The sequence below is a fragment of the Geotrypetes seraphini genome, chromosome 13, assembly GCF_902459505.1.
Source record: "Geotrypetes seraphini chromosome 13, aGeoSer1.1, whole genome shotgun sequence".
Taxonomy (NCBI): domain Eukaryota; kingdom Metazoa; phylum Chordata; class Amphibia; order Gymnophiona; family Dermophiidae; genus Geotrypetes; species Geotrypetes seraphini.
The window spans coordinates 20,504,486-20,524,103 of record NC_047096.1 but is presented as its reverse complement, the minus strand read 5'-3'; the positions used below and the strand labels follow the sequence as shown (position 1 = coordinate 20,524,103).

Genomic DNA, 19,618 nt, shown 5'->3' with positions numbered 1-19,618 from the left:
TAAATTTGTGCTAAAATAATCATATACCCCCCCTAAATTTGTGCATGGATTGAAGAGACATGCACAAATTAATTAACTAACAAGCCATTAACTTGCAATAAATCGATGTTAACAATCGATTATTGCAGTTAATTGGATTAATTAGATTTTGCGTTTGTGTGCATCTTCCTGCATGTTTTTTTATTTTTTTTATTTTTTTAAATAACCTTGTGTGCCTTACTTCCCCAATGTGCATGGGGAGGGCATGGTAAGAGCATTCTATAAATTTGCATGTGGAGTTATGGAATACCACCATTCAGATGCCCAATGCTAATGCCGGTATTTACTCCAGGTTTCAGGCGTTGTAAATACCGGTGACCAATGTGGGTAAAGGAATGGACTTTAAGCGCTATTCTATAAAGAACACTCAACTCAGTGCTCTTAACACCAGGGGAGTATGTGGTGCAGTGGTTAAAGCTACAGCCTCAGCACCCTGATGTTCTGGGTTCAAGCCCACGCTGCGCCTTGTGACCCTGGGCAAGTCACCTAATCCCCCCATAGCCCCAGGTACACCAGATGGATTGCGAATCTACCAGGACAGGCAGGATGTTTATGTCGATTTCTATTTATATACCACTCTTCGATTCAAGCCTCAATTTAAAAAGGAAAGGAACGCCAAATAATCATGATGCAAAGATAAGAAGAAAAAGAAAGAGAAAAGAAATAAATTTAAACAAAATAATAAAAAAAATCATTTAGTTGCTGTATTGAGAGGTGCCTAATTGAAAATTAAAACCAGATCATAAAATAAATTAAAACTGAGAGGGATCCATTCTGAGCTCCCATGGGGGAACAGTATAGAAAATTGAATAAATAAAATAGTGCTCCATGCCAATCTTTTTTTTTTTTTTTCTGTCCACCCAATGCCCAAAGTTGGGCACCATTTACCGAATCCAGGCCCTAATGTAGCTCATAGAACTCTGATAATTGTACTGGTAACTTTAAATATAATAGTCTGCTAATTCTATTGAAATGGAAGCTGATATTTAAGAAGCTTCTTTGTCTGGGGTGAGATATTTTATAGTGAGTGTTACTGATTTTTCCCCTGTACCATGATATCATGTACAACTTCATAAAGTCAGAGAGACAGAGGATTTCCATAGAAATAATAATGCAAACATGGCTATTTTGCATTATACCCGATTCATTTCAAACCCCCTCCCCCTCAGCCTCTGAGTTAATTTGTAGCTTCTGTGTAAAAGGCTTTAACCCTTTCAGGACCAAGGGACATATTTGTCCCATAACTTTAAAATCCTATAAATTTTGATTGGGATAGTCTACAGTTCTAAATTTGATATGTACGGATTCCATATGATACTGCCTTTATGTAAACAAACTGGTTCCGACATTCATTCATTAGCGTCGTTGCTAGATTGACGAGAAGATTCACTTGCCACACTGTCCATAAGCCAGAAGTGTGATTTTTTTAAAATAAAAATAATGATATTTCACAAAAAAAATCAATTTTTTGGCATCTGCAAGCCCTTTTTACCATAAAAATGTCGTCAAAACCACAAAAATTGGCCTACGATCCTTATGGTCCTGAAAGGGTTAAAGAGTGCAAATAGCAAAGGTAAGAATGAATGGACAATTGCGTCAGGCTGCCATTGATTGTTAAACGAGCTTCTTGAGATTTATAAATGGCCTGAACTGCCCTATAAACCGTAGAATCCATGGATAATAATAAGAACCCGTTTACCATAATGTGGTAACAAGTGGCCTTAGTCCTTATTGTGATCGTGTGACTGGGCCGAACAGTATTCCCATTGCATATCCACACCCCCCCAGGTACCAGGTTCCACATTCATTCCCTTCAAACCCGAGTTCTCCACGGCCTTTCATCTCTCTAGGTCTCCAGAGTCCCTCTTGACCCTCCATTGGCCCTCCTGGTCTTCGGCAGCATCCAGTGCCATTTTACGGTTCCTCCATTATTTCCCAGCTGGTTCTTCCACCGGACTGCTCCTCAGTCCTTTGGCCAATGCTCCCCAGGTCCTTGGTCTCTCCCAGATCTCCATCATTCAATCGTCTTATCCAGCACACACACATACTGAGGGCTCTCCCAGCCCCTCAGTCGTCTTCTCGCCAATGCACACACCGAGGACTCTCCTGGATTCTCCTTCACCGGTTCCATCTCTGGTCATCAAGCCTAAGCCCCTCGATGCCAGGCTATACCAGGTCCCTGGCTATTTCTTCAGCTCTTTCCTTGCCAGTGTGTAGGGCTTTCTCTGCTGCACCATATTTCTTCAAAATCGCATTCCACAGAAATGGTCCAGCTATAGAGATACATTAATTTTTGGTCTCTACATATCATAAAATATTCCCCTTTGATGTGTCTAACAACCAATAATAAGTATAAAAAGATAAATTTACCATTATAATGGGGTAAAAAAAAAATTTTTTGAAACTAAAGTTGGAGTCAATACATTTTTATCAACTCCAAATCCACCCAGAATTGCTTCTGATTTCAACTTCACAGCTTCAGTTCCTTAGCCCTGGTTATTAGGCACATAAATTGTCCTTCAAGGAAGACATAAATTGTCATTCAAGGAAGACATAAATTGTCCTTCAAGGAAGACATAAATTGTCCTTCAAGGAAGACATAAATTGTCCTTCAAGGAAGACATAAATTGTCCTTCAAGGAAGACATAAATTGTCCTTCAAGGAAGACATAAATTGTCCTTCAAGGAAGACAATTGTTAAATTGAGCTAATCGGGTAAGTAGATTGCCCTGGCTGAAAATTTCCCCCTTAATGTTTCCAAGTCATCCTTTACAACCTTGCAAATTCCTTAAGGCAAACTGTAACCTGTAACTCTATACAATGTATATTGGTATTAGATTCCTAGTATGTGTTGAATTAGGATAAAACTTGCATCACAAAACCATGGCAAATTGTAACCTGTTAACTGTATATTATGTATGTTAACCTATAACCCAAACTGAGCTCTTTAGGGAGAATGAGAGAGAAAACATAAATAAATAAATAGAGGCACCTTCTCTTTTCCCTTTGTTGCATTTGAGTTGGAGATATGACTTTGTTCGGGCCAATATACACGCTGTGCTCTCTTTCACCAGAACTGAAGAAAGAAAATGGATGGACAGTTCTTGGACATACTCACCAAAGCCTTGGAGAACCTCAACCCAGCAGAGCTGAAGAAATTTAAGATAAAGCTGCGCAACGTGGAACTGAGAGGTGGCTATGCTAACATCCCAACTGCGACGTTACAGCAGGCGGAGCCCATGGAGGTGGGACAGCAGATGCTAAAACAATATGGAGCAGACTATGCTCTGGAAGTAGCCATTGAGGTTCTTGAAAAAATTAATGTCCGAGGAGTGGCTCATACTCTCAAAAAAGATGCAGAGAAAGGTAAACAAGTGGCTATCTTCTGTCTTTACAATAATACATTATAAATGGAATTTAAGCAAGGCCAGCTCAAGTAATTATGGTGCCCTAAGCCAACTTGCTTCACTATCTCCACTCCCACATATTGCTTCTTTGTACTCCCCCCCCCACACACACACATACACAGGTTCTGCATCTCTCCCTTGCATGCTTGATCCAGCTTCTTCGCCCCCTCCTCTCCCAGTCTAGTCTCTATCTCTCCTTCCCTCTTCCAGTGTGTTCCTGTACGCTTTCGTGGTTGCTGGCAGCAGCAGTATGAAACAGCAGGTGGCTTTCGGTCCACCCCTGCATCTTCCTTCTCCCACATCCTACTTCCTCTGATGCAATTTCCTGTGAGCGGGCTATGGCAGAGGGAAGATGCCAAGGTGGGCCGAAAGCCACCTGTTGTTCATACTCCTGCTGCTGCTGGCAACCAAGATAAAAGTGTACAGGACCTCAGTGGAAGATGAAAGGATAGCTGCTGGACTTGCAAGGATTGGGGGAAGAGAAGGCTTAACCTCTAGACCAGGTGAGGGATTGGCAGTGACATCAGAGGCTGGGAATTTTAGCAGTTTTTATCACCTGTTCCCTGAATCAGTGACTTACCTTGTCCAGTTGTTAAGCGGCCCTGATTTTAAGCTTTTGGGGAAGGGAATGCCTTTAGCTTGTGATTTATCTTCTGTGTAATACAATCCTGGCTGCATCGTCTAAACATAAAAAATATTGAGCCCAATTTCCAGCGCCAATTAGCCGGGTTAGAGAGGATCCCATCCTGCTAAGTAGTACTGACTGGGTTACGGTTAAGCTCATTCATCAATTTTGAGTTCTGTGCAGACATAAGAACGTAAGAAGCGCCATCTCCGGATCAGACCTTTGGTCCATCTAGTCCAGCGATCCGCACATGTGGAGGCCCTGCCAGGTGTACACCTGGCGTAATTTTTAGTCACCCATATCCTTCTATGCCTCTCGTAAGGAGATGTGCATTTAGTTTGCTTTTGAATCCTAGGACGGTCGATTCCACAATAACCTCCTCTGGGAGAGCATTCCAGGTGTCAACCACTCTCTGAGTGAAGCAGAACTTCCTGATATTAGTTCTGAACTTGTCCCCCCTTAGCTTCATTCCATGTCCTCAGCTAGGTGTCCCCAATCAGGGTGCTAACCTAGGCGCCATTTATGGAATCTGGCCTTTGGTGTCCATCCCTGGGTATACTGTATATTACGCCCATAATTTTATAAGGAATGATCAGTGCACACTGCACTGTGCAACATCTCTCCATGCTAACTCATTAGCCTTTCCCTTTGAGTGGTATTCAGAGAAGTTCTTGGCTTTTCATGAGAAAGTTGAGCATGACTTATTAGTTTTTAATTTACTGAAGGGTGGGTTTGTGTGTTTGTTTCCTGATTGGGGGTGGGTTGGCTGAGAGTGCTGCATTTTACGTGTTTTGGTGCACTGCAAGGCAACTGTATCTAAGGAAGGAGAGACTTAAAATGCCTCCTAAACTGATAAGGGGAAGCATCCTCCCTTCCCCACTTTTAGAATTTTTTTGCTAGAGTAGGGAACAGGAGAGTAAATTGATCTAACAGGAGTCTAGCAGGAGATCTTAGGGGTTGAGCGTCTTATAAGCTTCAACTAGACTGCTCAAATTGATTATGTATTATGCACAAAACACGGGAATGCTCCCCTTTGCCTCTTCTGTCCATTCTGTACCAGGCCATGGCATTTCCTAGGCCACTCCTTACACTTGCTTGAAAAATATGAGGAAAACCAGAAACAAATATTAGTACTAGTTACATTTCAAGTGCCTTTCTGCTTTCTGGAATGCCACCAACTCTTTTGCTGATAGCAGTCTCTGTGTAATCTAGTGGTCCTTGGGTCTAGTAGGTGAAATCTTTTCATCTACTAATTTGCTCAGACTGTGTTCGGTCTACAGCCAATGTCATAAGTTAGTTGTGACATCACTGGACTCATAGAATCCTGTGAAAGAGAAATTCACTTCTTTGGGAATCAAATTGGCCCAGGAAGGGTTAACCTTGATAGATGTGAACAATTAACAAAGAGCATATGACATTTTATGAAGCTTTCATTTCATTTTCTTTATTTTTATTTTCATTTTATGTAGCTTTCATTCCTCTACAGTTGACACTACAATAAAATACTAATCTGAGTGTTTTGGCATTACTTTAGTAAAAGCAAGTCGACACATGAAGTCTTCAACTGGAACAGAACCATCACTGGATTTTGTTTCAGGTCAGTGTTAATAAAACATGATATAAGTTACCTTTCTGATTCAGCCATTTAAACGTCGGGTAGAGCTGATATTATTGCCTGGGTCTCTTTCAATGGCCTCATGTTCTCCTTAAAGGGAAAGAGAATGGGACGTAGTGCACTGCCGTTCTTTGGTTACACACTCAAAGTAGTCGGAGACTGGTAAGAAGCTCGTAAAAGACCACAGTAAGCTCTTTTGACAATCCGCTGCTGAAATATACGAATGCTAAACCAGCTGGAACTGGTTCAGTGACCTCGTTAAAGTTTTAAGGATCTTCCCCTAGCTCCATAAATGTGCTTAGAGTTGGATGCAGAGTGAAACTTTTTTATTTATTTTTTTTTTATATCAATGATGATAGTATCAGATAAAATAGGCAAGAGCTTAGGAGATCAAATTCTGAAAGGGCCCAGTATCTGGGAATTCCCTCCCAGTGCCATACTCATTTCATTCCCCCCTCCCTATTAATGTCTAACCCTAATGCCCTCCATCTCTCCTCCCTCGCAGTCTCTGCGTATGGATAATGTAGTCTTAAATCTGCCCCTGAATGCTGAACATGTGAATCTGACCTACTGTATAGTGGAAATTAATGTGATTCTCCTTTTTTTCTTCACAGTGCAGCAGAAAGAATTAGAAGGTAATTATATGTTATTAATGTCATCCCTCCATAGCTCTCTCCAGCAGCTCCCTATATTCTCCTTTTCTCTCATCACTGTTTTTGCATCTCTTTATGGTGACGAATGTTGGACAAACTACAACTCTTTGTCACATCCTTTGGTAAATGACACACAGTTCTCCTGTGCTGTAAGATAATGATACTAAAACCAGTCCCTGGAGCCTCCCTCTAGTTCTGTGTTCTTCAGTGCAAGGCCCTTGGAGACCTCTTGGCCATAAGAACATAAGAAGTTGCCTCCACTGGGTCAGATCAGAGGTCCATCGCACCCAGCGGTCCGCTCCCGCGGCAGTCCATCAGGCCTATGACCTGTGAAGTGGTCCCTGACTATTCCTATAACCTACCTCTACTTCTATCTGTATCCCTCAATCCCCTTATCCTTTAGGAACCTATCTAAACCTTCCTTGAACCCCTGTAGTGTGATCTGGCCTCTCACAACCTTCAGAAGCGCGTTCCATGTGTCCACCACCCTCTGGGTAAAAAAGAACTTCCTAGTGTTTGTTCTAAACCTGTCCCCTTTCAATTTCTCCGAGTGCCCCCTTGTACTTGTGGTTCCCCACAGTCTGAAGACTCTGTCCCTGTCTACCAGCCCATACAGTCTTTTTAATTTTTTACCATCAAATGTTGAGCATCTTTATCCTGCTCCTTCCTCCCTACCACCCACAGTTCTGGCATTGCTCATTCTGGCCGTCCCTCCTTCCCTCCCTGAATCCACCATCTCTCTCCCCTTCCTGCCTGCCTACCCACCTGATGGTCTTGCAAATCTGATCCTCTTTCTGGCAATGATTCAGTCATGCACGCTGTGACCAGCTTTAAAGGCCTCCCCCTGCATGTCCCTCCCATGCGGCAACAGGACGTTGCTACAGAGGGTTGACCCCTGGGGGTGACCAAGAAAAGCCTAACTGAAATTGCTGGCAGGAAGATCAAGTTTGTAAGATTGTCTGGGGATGGTCAGAGGCAGATTTGATTCCGGTGGTAACGGACAGGGACGGGTTGGATTCCATTGGTGGATGGATTGGATTTCTGTCCCCACACAACTCTCTAATCTGCTTGCGAGTCTGTGTACTATGTGTTTGGAGGATGTTTTTGTTCTCTCTTTTAGGTACCTTGTAAATCTTTTAAGCCTTTTGTACTTTTCCATTATTTGAAAGAAAAGGAAATGTAAGAGAATCATTCTGATATTCATAAACTGAAACGTCTTGTAACTGATGATTCTGACATGTCAGAGACTCATTCTGATACCCACAAAACTTGCAATTGGTGATTCTTTTTTTTTTCTTGTATTCCTCCTGCAGTTCAGAAGAGGGAACAAGAAGGTAATAATAGCATCTCTCTGTATGGTAGAATGAAACAAAACTGTTTTTAGTTTCACCGTGGAAAAATAATTGAAATCTGTTAGGAAAAGGGTGAGAAGAATGAGTGGGAGTGGGTGGAAACTAGAATCTAAAAAGTTTGCTGTGATTAGGAAAGTGAAACAGAATTCCTATACAAGTAGAGGGCAAGGAGTAAGGAGTGTCAAGAAGGGACAGGGTTGTGGTTATTACTGTAGGTGTAGAGCAGTGTCTCGCAAACTTTCCGGCCGGTGGCACACTAAATCCAATGCCCTGGCCGGAAGGCACCTGGAAGTGCGCGGAGGCCCATCTGGCTGCGACCCACTTCAGTGGAGGGATCCATGAAGTGCGGGGAGACGCCGGCCAGGAAGAGAGTCATCCGTGCTGGCTGACTTCCTACAGGATGTGCCTCTTGCCACAAAAGGCACGTCCTGTGGGCAGTCAGCCGGCGTGGATGACTTTCCTCCTTGACAGTGTGTCACGGCACACCTGAAATCTGAGGAGACAATTTGATGTGCCATGGCACACAGTTTGCGATACACTGGTGTAGAGGATACAGAGTTAGAATGATAGGAGGGGGAAGGGTGACAGGTATGATGTATTAGAGCAGTGGTTCCCAACCCTGTCCTGGAGGACCACCAGGCCAATCGGGTTTTCAGGCTAGCCCTAATGAATATGCATGAGAGAGATTTGCATATAGTGGAAGTGAGAGGCATGCAAATCTGCTCCGTGCATATTCATTAGGGCTAGCCTGAAAACCCAATTGGCCTGGTGGTCCTCCAGGACAGGGTTGGGAGCCACTGTATTAGAGGACAAGAAATGAGGATTATGAAGAGGCAGCTGCTTCCATAGAATTTTTTTCTCTTTGGTTAAAGCTACCCTGGGGTTGTGGGTTCAAAACCCACGCTGCTCCTCGTTACCCTGGGCAAGTCACTTAATCCCCCCATTGCCCCAGGTACATTAGATAGATTGTGAGCCCACCAGGACAGACAGGGAAAAATGCTTGAGTACCTGAATAAATTCATGTAAATCATTCTAAGCTCCCTTATAGAAAATTGAATAAATAAATAAATATTAAAAGTTTACAGACATAAAGGATCTCTAAATAGAAAGAGAATAGTATTGAAACATAACTTGAAAGATCAACAATTATAACTTCGTTTATGATGTGCAGGAGCATTGCTTAAATGGCAGCTTCAGCAGTGGGAAAGTGAAGCCTATGCCGGGTAGACTGCTACAGTCTTGCCCTGTTTAAGGCAAGGATGGGCTGGAGTAGGTTTTGATGGCACCTCGGCATTGGCGTAGCGAGGGCGAGTGGTGCCCAGGGCTGTGGTGCCTCTCCCTTGCCCTCTTCTCCACCCCCCACTCCTCCTGCCATGTGCACCTTTTTCCATACCTGTTCCTGGCGTGAGCAGCATCACTAACTTGCTGCCCACGTCAGTGTCGTCTCTTCCTCTGATGTCACTTCCTGGGCAGACTATGTTACTATGTTACAGGTTTCACAAAACCTTGAGCATCCCCAATCATTTGCTTTGACCCAATTTTCCTGAGCCTCATGCAAACTTTGGTGGAGGTCTAGTGCCCTCCTGTGGCTATTGTGCAGCTTGCAGTTGGGCATTTCTTCTGGATTCAGATTTTCCTGAGATCTTGGAGAGCAACCTTCAGAAGGGATGTAGTCAGCTAATTGTGGATTTGGACTTAGCTCATGCCCTTTTCAGTTGTCAAGATGAATTAAATTCAGGTATAGTATGATATATATTTTTTTTAAATCTCCAGAGGGCGTACAATCAGTTTATATCCAAGACAATGGAAGGATAAGTGACTGCCCAAGATTACAAGGATAACCAGCTAGATCCATAGGGGTGATACCCTACATAAGGAGCAATTTTATAATAGGATGCCTTTATGAGAAATTAAAAAGGTGACTAAAGGCAATAGATGTCTACTTTTTAAAATAAAATAGACACTCAAAATCAGCAAGATTGCTTCCGCACTCTCTTCATTTTTTTTTTTTTTGAACTAGGAAATATATTACATGAATAAGACCAAATTTCTGGAAAGTCTAGAATTAGAATGTGTATTTTCATATGGCTCCTATCATTTTTGATTTATATGTTGATTTAGATTTATTTCCACTTATAGCCTGTCTTTTTCCAAGGTTGAAAACAAACTACACAATAAGCAAAACAATTTGTAAGACACACAATCGACAAAAAGCAATAAACAGTTATAGTTACAATGTTACAGCTCTGAAATAGAACCAGAATTGAAATTTTATCATAATTCAGCATAACGAGAGTCAGGTTTTGCTTTTAACCCCATAATTTCAGTATTTCTTCATTAATGAAAATATCGCCTCTGAACCAGCAGTATTGGAATCTGGATCTCCGAAAGTCACCTATTCCTAAAAGTAGACAATTCTAGAAAGCTGCAATTAATTGCCCTTTTTGTTTGAAGAATGCATCTTGTATCAAAACCATGAACTGTTCCGGCATCATATGACACACTTTCTCCTTTCCTCCCACCCTCTTTCTATTTGCAGTGGAGCTCCGGGAGCAACAAGGTATGTTTTCACGTTGAATTGAAGCTTGACAACATTCGTCAGTTCTTCTTAGAGTTTGTACATAGTTTTGGAACGTTAATTTACATCCCTATTTTTCCAGTAGTTAGTGTACGAGGGTGCACAGGATCAGTCATGCCCTTTAGATTTCAGAAACAATTGAAAACAAGCCTGGATTCAGATCTTGCTACCATCACAGACAAGAAACTCAGACAAGCAATGCACGCAAAATAAATCTGGCATCTGGAGAGTGAACAGAATTTTTAAAAACCATAAATAAATATATACGAAGAGCTTCTTACCATGGGCCGGCAAGGTAAATGCTTCAACACTCATTCAATTCCTATGAGAATTGGTGCATTTACTTCACCGACCTGCGGAATGAAGCTTTCCCCCCAATTCAATAAAACCCAGTGTTAGCTTGGAACACAAATCCTTTAGCCTTCCCATTTTTAGTACTATAACCCTGAAGCAGCCCATATGGATGAAATATAGACCATGTCAGATGATTGTTTTAATAAAGAGATTTTTTTTTTTTTTGAGCAGTCCATCTGGGGTCTGTTTCTTTTGCATCCCTCGTGTCCTCTATTCTTGCACAGGAGAAACAGAAACTCATTCTTTGCTCTGAGGCTTAGGGCTCCTTTTACGAAGCCGCGTTAGCGGTTTTAGAGCACGCAGCTTTTTAGCGCGCACTAAACCCGCGCTACGCAGCTAGAACTAATGGCAGCTCAATGCTGGCATTAGCGTCTAGCGCAGCTGGCAGTATAGCGCGCTTTTACGTGCGTTAAACTGCTAACGCGGCTTCGTAAAAGGAGCCCTTAGTTTACTCCTGAAAAACTAGTAATGCTTACAGTTTCCAAAAGCTCCTTCTTTTTAAGCCTACCCATTTTGGGCTGTTGGATAAATATGAATCCTTGAGAATTTAAGGGAGAGGTGCTTGTTTGTTTATTCAAAAGGCGGCATCCATTTTCAGGGTATGGGTTAGTGATGTACCTCCTTTGTATTGAGGTTGGCATAATCATTTTCACTCATTGATGCTACTTGAGAGACAAAGGTTATTTTTAGATATCTGGGAGACATATACTATATATACTTGAATATAAGCCAACCCGAATATAAACTGAGGTAACCTTTTCCCCCCCAAAACGGAGGAAAAAGGTTGACTCAAAAATAAACTGGGGGGTTAATATTCAAGTGCCCTGCCAGGCTCTGCACCCAGCCTCCCTCCCTGTCTGCCAGGCTCTGCACCCTGTCGTCCCCCCTCCCTCCCTGCCAGGCCCAATCACTAACAGCTCTGCATAGGGCAGGAGCATGGGAAGACCACTCCTACTCTGGTTCACCGCTGGACTACCAGGAATTTTAAAGGTATGCCAGGGAGGTGAGGGAGGTTAAAGTTTTAACTGTTGGCTGGGACAGGAGGAGGGTAGGATCCTGGTCCACCAGTTCTTATGGCAGGCCTCTGGGAAAGGGGGGGGGGGGGGCGCTGACCTGAATATATACCAAGACCCCCATTTTTGGCCTATTTTTTGGCCCCAAAATCTTGGCTTACATTCAAGTATATACGGTATATTTTCTATATCCCCCAGAATTTATTGTTCGATTCTTAACACCCTTTAAGGCTTTTGATTGGATGGAGTGTGAGAGGTCCTTCCTTCACCAATATTGTCTAGGAAATGTGCGTGGATTTTTTTTGGAGGGAGAGGGGGAGAAGAAGGGAACAATAAATATTTATTTTAAACTCCTCCCTTCCCCCCCCCCCCAAAAAAAAAACATAATAAAAGACAACAATGGAGGAAGACCTGGGAATATGACCAAAAGAAAAGAGTTGGTGATAAATCTAAGCAACAGACAAGCTGGTATTCTGGAGGATCTAGCTTGCTGGTTGATTGTCTTATTACTGTATTATTATAAAGTGGAAAGAAGCTCATTCATCTCTCTTTTTTTTTTTTTTTTTTTTAATTCTCTCCGCAGTGCAGCTAAGAGAGGAGCGAGGTATCTACATTTTTTTTTCAGAGTCTGGATCAAGATGAATTTTAAAGTAAAAGAAGGCAATGCTCTATGATTTAGAAAATAAAAGTCCTGCTACACCCTGTGTGTGGGACATCTTCAGACACCCAGCATCTGCTGGAGCTCTGAGAGACCTACTCACTACTGACTGAGCATACAGCTGTGAGACTACTAAGAAGCATTGCAGGGAGCAGAGTCCTATTTAGTCTGGTCCAAAATAGTCATGTGAAAGAGAGGCAGAATCTTACCTGATGAGCTACATCTCTGCATGTAATGGAGTCGGACCAGTACTGGATCATCCTATCCTAGATGACATGGACTCTCTTTTGTTAATCTTGTTCCCAGTGGTGTAGTAAAGGGGGGGGGGGGGGGGCGATAACTGCCCTGGGTGCCATCTCAATGGGGCACCAGTACCGCTCCACCCTGCCACACTCGTGCCATCCCTCCCCCCCATCCCATACCCCCTGTAGATTTTTGCCAGTGTGGCCAACTTATCCTGTCTGTTGCGCTGACCTGGTTCTCCTCTGAATCACTTCTGGGTCATGGGGCCAGGAAGTGACATCAGAGGGAAACCATCAGATCCCTGGTTAAGAGGATTGTGAATTCCATGATGCAATGAGACAAGAGCAGGACTGACCTTCTAACCATAAAAACAAGACTGCTGTCCTAGAATGCAATGATCCACCTACTAGTTAGCCAGTGTTGCCTCACCTGGTACTGGATGGCCTGGGGCTGGCCCTAGTCTAGTCTGTCCGTCCTTGTCTGCTTTGTAACTCTCTCTCTTTATCTGCTTTCACAGTGCATCTGAGGGAGGAAAGAGGTACGTGATTCTCAGTACTATCCTTAGAGAGCTCCATTATTTTATGGAAAATTCCAGCAAATCTCCAAAAGCAACCCTCTGAATGTGCTCATATACTGAATGTTTGGGACATTTTACTCCTAGGCTTAGCCTGTCATTTTCTTCAGCTTCTTGGGACTTCTAGTTCCAATGAAGTGGCCTCTGCTAGGGCTATAAATGCTTTGAATCCTTATTTTGAACTAGTCTAGGGGCTTATTCCCATCTTATGTAGTCCATTCGTCATAGTCATCATCCAGGGAATGCAGACTGATGTGGCCTCCAGAAATCTGTAGGCATGCACCTGAGTCTGGTCCCACAAAGGATCGCCATTGTGCAGCGGCTGGGCCTTCCCTCTGCAGCATCCCCAGTGTCAGTTAAAGCTTAGTCTCCTCCCTGACAGCATGCAACACTGCCTCTTTCCAGATGTCCATGGTGTAGATTTGTAAATGGTTCTGGGGGCAAAAGTGATGTGCTTAATAGGACTTAATGACACCCGTTCCTCACTGCAGTATGCCACAAGATATCCTTAAATAGTATTAAGTGGGTAATGCAGGTAAGGGTTATACCACAGTTGTAATGTAATTGCTTTGGTGAAATATTATGGTATATCAGTGATTTTCCCAAGGAAGAGAGTTTGACTGCTGTTGATACTCTCTCTTCCTTTCCTCTCCTCTGTTCTCTTCTCTTCTCCTCTCCCACCCCCCCCCCCCTCATCCCACCTTTCTATGGAGGCAGCAGGAACTGAGGTTTGCACAGCTCACTTTCTGAGATAGTGTCAGGAAGGGGCAATGATCCCTCTGAGGGGGTCCAGCCAACATTTAGTTCATGGTTTCTTTTGGGGGAGGAGGAGAGGGAAGGCAAAAAAAAAAAAAAAAAAAAAGTGGTAGTGTGCCCAATAGTTCTCTTATATTTGAGCACCAGGACCCTTCTGGCTTTTCCCCTAATTTTATGCCCTTTGCCCCTTCCTGTCTCATCTAGCCCTTCAAATAGCAATGCTGTGTTTGAGACGAGCAGATCTTAGCTCCCTCCAAAGACCAGTGTACGTGTGGTGGCTATCCAGCAGATGTCAACAAGCAATGGCTACTTTCAGACACATTGACCCCTGCCGACCCCTCAAAATTGAATGCACATCTCCTAATTTTTGGTCCATGCTGGAATAACATAATGTTTGTTTCTCTCCTCAGCTCTGGTGAGGGAACAGCGAGGTACGTAATATCAGCTAGAGGCACATCCTGTAGGCAATCAGCCGGTACCAGCGCCTCTCCTCTCCAGCGTCAATCTCAGGAAGCAGACTAGTTTGCAATACCCTGGCCTACAGAGTAGTTGACACTTGACACACTTTCCAGTTTATTAGAAAATCCTACTTCCTTGCTTTCTCTGATTTTATTTAACCTTTCTCAAGCCTGTCTGTAATCCTCTTCCCGTATCCTTTATATAATGCTGTGACTTTTTTTTTTTTTTATAATCTTTATTGAGTTTCTAAAGCTAACAAAAATGCAATACAGTCACCTATACAAATAATATTAATCATATATGCATTTATAATCAGTCAAAATCCATACAACATAAAAAAAACCCACCCAACCAATATTTCATAAGGGAATAGAACCATACAAAAGAAATATCCCCCTCCCACCCTCCCTCCTCCTATCCCATGTCCTTCGGTCTCCACTTTCTTCCTGGGTCTCACCGGCAAATTCACTATCCTCTGACTATCTGACTGAATAGGGGGCTGGGTAAAGGAAGGTCTAGGTTTGAGGGGGGATGGGTAGGAACCAAAAAAAATGTGTTTAACTTGAATGAAGCGATCTCTGACGAGAGTTGATGATGTTGCTGTATTACTTGTAGTCTGTACTGTTTGTTTCTATTTGATGCCCTTGATGTGCTGGTTGTTTTTGGGATTGTGTCCTCATTCAAGTTGCAATAAACAAAGTTTTTTTTTGGGGGGGGGGTTTCCCTCCCATATCCTATTTTCCCTTTCCTCCCATATCCCTTGACACAGCAGTATAAGTCACAGCTAGAAAAAATGTTGTCTCATTCCCACACCTCACTGTGGCTTCTCCCTCTCAGCCATCACCCAGGCTCTTAGAACATAAGAATAGCCTTACTGGGTCAGACCAATGGTCTATCGAGCCCAGTAGCCCGTTCTCACGGTGGCCAAACTAGGTCACTAGTACCTGGCGAAAACCCACAAAGTAGCTACCGATCCAGGGCAAGCAGAGGCTTTTCCCATGTCTTAATAACAGACTATGGACTTTTCCTCCAGGAATTTGTCCAAACCTTTCTTAAAACCAGCTACACTATCTGCTTATACCACAACCTCTGGCAACACGTTCCAGAGCTTAACCATCCTCTGAGTGAAAAAATCTTTCCTCCTGTTGGTTTTAAAAGTATTTCCCTGCAATTTCATCGAGTGTCCTCTATGCTTTGTAATTTTTGATGGAGTGAAAAATCGATTCACTTGTACCCGTTCTACTCCACTCAAGTACCCACTTCCCACCCTTCACTCAATCTCTCTCTTTCTCTCTTTCATATCTACCTTCGGCCTTCACCCAGTCTCTTTCTCTGTCTCTCATTTAGCTGCCCCCCCCCCCCCCCAGCCTTCACCCAGTCTCTTTCCCCTCACCTGGCTTCAGCTGCAGAAGATACAGTGGGATTCCTGTTTTCTCACCCTGAATCAGATCTCTGCAAACTTGTGTGGTTTTAAGACTTGAAACTGCAAGACTAACCCAAACTTCCCGCAATGCATGGGTCAAGCTTACAGGGAGCGAATTGCAGCAGGAAATCAGGAATCTTGCTGTAGGCACAAAAATTGCCAGGCTTCCGAGGGCCAGAAAAAAAAGCGCTTGGAGGGCCAAGTTCTGGCCCTTGGGCCATAGGTTGGTCAAACTTTGTCCTAGACAATTTTGGAGCTTTTGCTATTAATTTTTCCAGAGACACAAGTAATCTTTTTGTTTCTTTTTACAGCAACAGTGAGGGAAGAACGAGGTAAGGGATCTCTCAGGAATAATTTTATGAAACCTAGTCTTAAAAGCAACAAGGTATCTCCTATCCAATTAAGTCCTGCTGATCAGGTCATATCTGGATTTTCAGCAGAACTTACCCATGATCTGGGCAGACCACCTCAACGCTATCTGGGAATTGTCAAGATCGTCTTGGGGCAGAGCCAGAAGTTGCCTTGTTAGCTGCAGTATTCAGTCCATTAACTGGCTTACTGTTGGGATAAAATCAGGACAGCATAAAGGCTGGGAACCGGTTGAATATAACTGGTAAACCAAAGGAAAGAAACCCCCCCTGAGCAGACAAGGTAAACCAAAGAAGGAGTGGGGAAAGGACTGAGCACATCAACCTAAGGAACAAATGCAATTTTATTATAAGCAAAAATAGCATCAAATCAAATCATATATGTAAAACCAAGCCTTATAAAAAAAAAAAAAAAAAAAGGTCCAAGTCTTGTGGATTTAATGGACCCAACACGGTCCGTGTTTCAGCTTCTGTAGAAAAGCCTTCCTCAGGGGGTCGGCCCAGTAGGTGGCGCTCAGTGAAAAACTCTTTAGATGACAAGGCTTAAAGGCTGGTAAAACAGGATCAAAAGGGGCATTTAAACCACCAAAGCCGCCATGGAAATCTGCACACAGCATCAAAAATGCTATATTTGTTTATAATAAAATTGCATTTGTTCCTTAGGTTGATGTGTTCAGTCCCTTCCCTACTCCTCCTTTGGTTTGCCTTCTCTGTTCGTGGGGGTTTTCTTTCCTTTTGGATTGTTTTGAATATAACTGGTATCCAGATAAGTCCTGGCAGAGATATTCAGTACCTGGTGCTGAACATCACCAATAATAAAACCCTAAGCGCACCTGCGCACTCCTACCTGCGTGATCCATAGCTCCGTGGCCCCGCATGCGCAGTAGAAGGAGCCTATGGCATTTTCTGGCTGCTTATACTGCATGCGAAGGCACGGAGTTTGAAGTGGCAAACACCATGGTGCCGACTCCGTAGAGGAAGCCGCCGAGCAGGAAGGAACCGCTGACTAGGGAAGCGTCAGCGCAGTGGCAGCAGTCCTGACTCACCAACCCCCCATTCCTTACCCGAGGCAGCGGTGGCAGCGCTGTAAACAGGCTGTTCACGGCAAGCCCTTCAGGGCCTTACCTCTGCCGCATCACTTCGGATGACTCTACATTATAGGGAATAAGCCAGTTCAGGCCTGGTTTTACCCCAGTGCAGGAGGCAATTTGTGGCTTTGAATGTTCCATTTAGTTTCCCTTAAAAATCAAAAGTACAAATCCACACATGCGCTGAGGTAAAATCAGGATTGGATTACCCTTTTCCTTTGTGGCATGGAGTAGTTGGCAACTCGAGATCCAGCTGAATATTAGAATGATGCCTGAGATACCTTCTATTGCTATTTTGAAATAAATTGCATTTATTCATTATTAAACTCTGGAGAGACAATAAATATGCTGTAAACCACCCTGAGAAAGAAATGATCTTTTCTTTCTTTCTTTTCACAGTACAAGCTCGAGAAGATAAAGGTTTGTACTATGTTAAAAAAGAGAAAATCTGTTTTTATGTTTGAATTGGGGGTTTGGTTTTTTTTTTTTCTATTGTGGCATTTATTTTTAGGGGGTTAGTTTTGCAGAATTTTATCATTTTGATTTTGATTTTTTTGCGTTTATATTATAGTTCAGGGGTAGGGAACTCCGGTCCTCGAGAGCCGTATTCCAGTCGGGTTTTTAGGATTTCCCCATTGAAAGCTGTGCATGCAAATAGATCTCATGCATTGGAGAAATCCTGAAAACCCGACTGGAATACGGCTCTCGAGGACCGGAGTTCCCTACCCCTGTTATAGTTTGTATTTTTTTTCTTTTTATGTTGTATTATATGATTTTTATAGCTCGTGTTTCCTTGTACTATTGAGGAAAGGCAGCAAATAAACTTAACAAACTAACCCTCCCCTTCCCCCCCTCCCTTTTACTAGGCCACGGTAGAGCAGTGATTCCCAACCCTGTCCTGGAGGAACACCAGGCCAATCGGGTTTTCAGGCTAGCCCTAATGAATATGCATGAGAGAGATTTGCATATGATGGAAGTGATAGGCATGCAAATTTGCTTCATGCATATTCATTAGGGCTAGCCTGAAAACCCGATTGGCCTGGTGTTCCTCCAGGACAGGGTTGGGAACCACTGCGGTAGAGGTTTCTACCACAGCCTGGAGCGAAAAATGCTCTGACGCTGCTCCGACACTGCTCCAGCGCTCCTAGGAATTCTAAGAGCGTCGGAACATTTAGTGCTCTGGGCCAGGGTATAGCCCTCTACTGCGGCTTAGGGCTCCTTTTACTAAGCTGCGTTAGCGTTTTTAGCGCATGCAGCATTTTAGCGTGCGCTAAACCTGCGCCACATGGCTAGAACTAACGCCAGCTCAATGCTGGCATTAAAATCTAGCACGCGTGGCAATTTAGCATGCGCTATTCCGTGCGTTATAGCCCTTACGCGGCTTAGTAAAAGGAGCCCTTGGTCAAAGGAGGGATAAACACAAATAAAACTAAATTGACTGGTTAAAATGCATTTCAACTAGAAACAATTTTAATGCTTTCTTGAATTTTTTGCGGTCAAACAAAAATTGTAGCCCTTCTTTCGGTGAGGGGTTTGGATCTCTCAGGTCTCCGTGAAGGATTAACACGGATGACCTTGCTTGGTCTGCTATTGTCTGCTGTATTGTTGTTGACTTTTGTATGTAAGCATAGGAAAATTTCAATAAAAATTATTAAAAAAAAAAAAAAAAGATAGTCCTGCTCCTAATCAGTATGTACACTCTTGTAATAATAAGCATGAATATACTAGAACAAGAACTCTTATCATGTACTCTCTCTGTCTTTGTTTTCACAGTGGAAATTAAAGAACAAAAAGGTAAGAAGAATTAGAGTAAAGTACAAACGAAAGGAAAATTGAATTTCATAGATTGTTTAAATTGTGTACAATGGTGTAGTAAGGGGGAGGGTCTTGCTCAGGGCGCTGGCACCCCTCCTCCTCTCTGCCCCCTTTCCCACTCTTCCCCCTGCTAATTGCCCCCCCCCATAACCTTCCCTTCCTCCGCACCTTTTTAACTTTGGCACGAGCAGCCAACAACTTGGCTGCTCGCATCGGCTTTGGCGCTCTCTCTGACATCACTTCCGGGATCCATGCCTAGGTACAGAGAAGGGGGTGTGCACGAGTGGCAAGAGGTCAGGGGAAGAGGGCAGGAGAGGGCACCACCCACCCTCACTACACCGCTGATTGTGTAAAGTTCTTCACCCTTTAGAATTTGGGGTTGGGGGGATCTGTTCCCTCCCCTTGGCTTCTCTCATAAGGGAAATAAAAATTCCCTGACTGTATGTGGGTTGGGTGGTGAGAGGAAAGAGGAAAGAGGAAGAGAGGAGGGTGTAGATTCTCCAGAGGGGAAAGGGACAGATGGTGTTCCTGGTGATATTGTCTTGTTAGCTCCCTTAGGGGCCCTTTTCTAAGGTGCACTAGGCCCTAATGTGGGCTTA

General features: G+C 43.4%; 1 protein-coding gene across 2 annotated transcripts in view; it reads left to right on the top strand.

The window, feature by feature from the left end:
* LOC117347674 (apoptosis-associated speck-like protein containing a CARD) overlaps positions 1-19,618 on the top strand; it is a 53,661-nt gene that overhangs the window by 16,196 nt on the left and 17,847 nt on the right. For both annotated transcript variants that reach the window (XR_004536816.1, XM_033918893.1), the window contains exons 2-12: positions 3,113-3,404; positions 5,605-5,667; positions 6,300-6,320; positions 7,652-7,672; positions 10,230-10,250; positions 12,219-12,239; positions 13,054-13,074; positions 14,277-14,297; positions 16,060-16,080; positions 17,604-17,624; positions 18,978-18,998. Coding sequence is in view for 1 of the 2 variants with exons in the window: in XM_033918893.1 (XP_033774784.1) it covers positions 3,128-3,404; positions 5,605-5,667; positions 6,300-6,320; positions 7,652-7,672; positions 10,230-10,250; positions 12,219-12,239; positions 13,054-13,074; positions 14,277-14,297; positions 16,060-16,080; positions 17,604-17,624; positions 18,978-18,998 (529 nt within the window). In the remaining variant the exon portion in view is untranslated. The remainder of the gene's footprint in view (positions 1-3,112; positions 3,405-5,604; positions 5,668-6,299; positions 6,321-7,651; positions 7,673-10,229; positions 10,251-12,218; positions 12,240-13,053; positions 13,075-14,276; positions 14,298-16,059; positions 16,081-17,603; positions 17,625-18,977; positions 18,999-19,618) is intronic.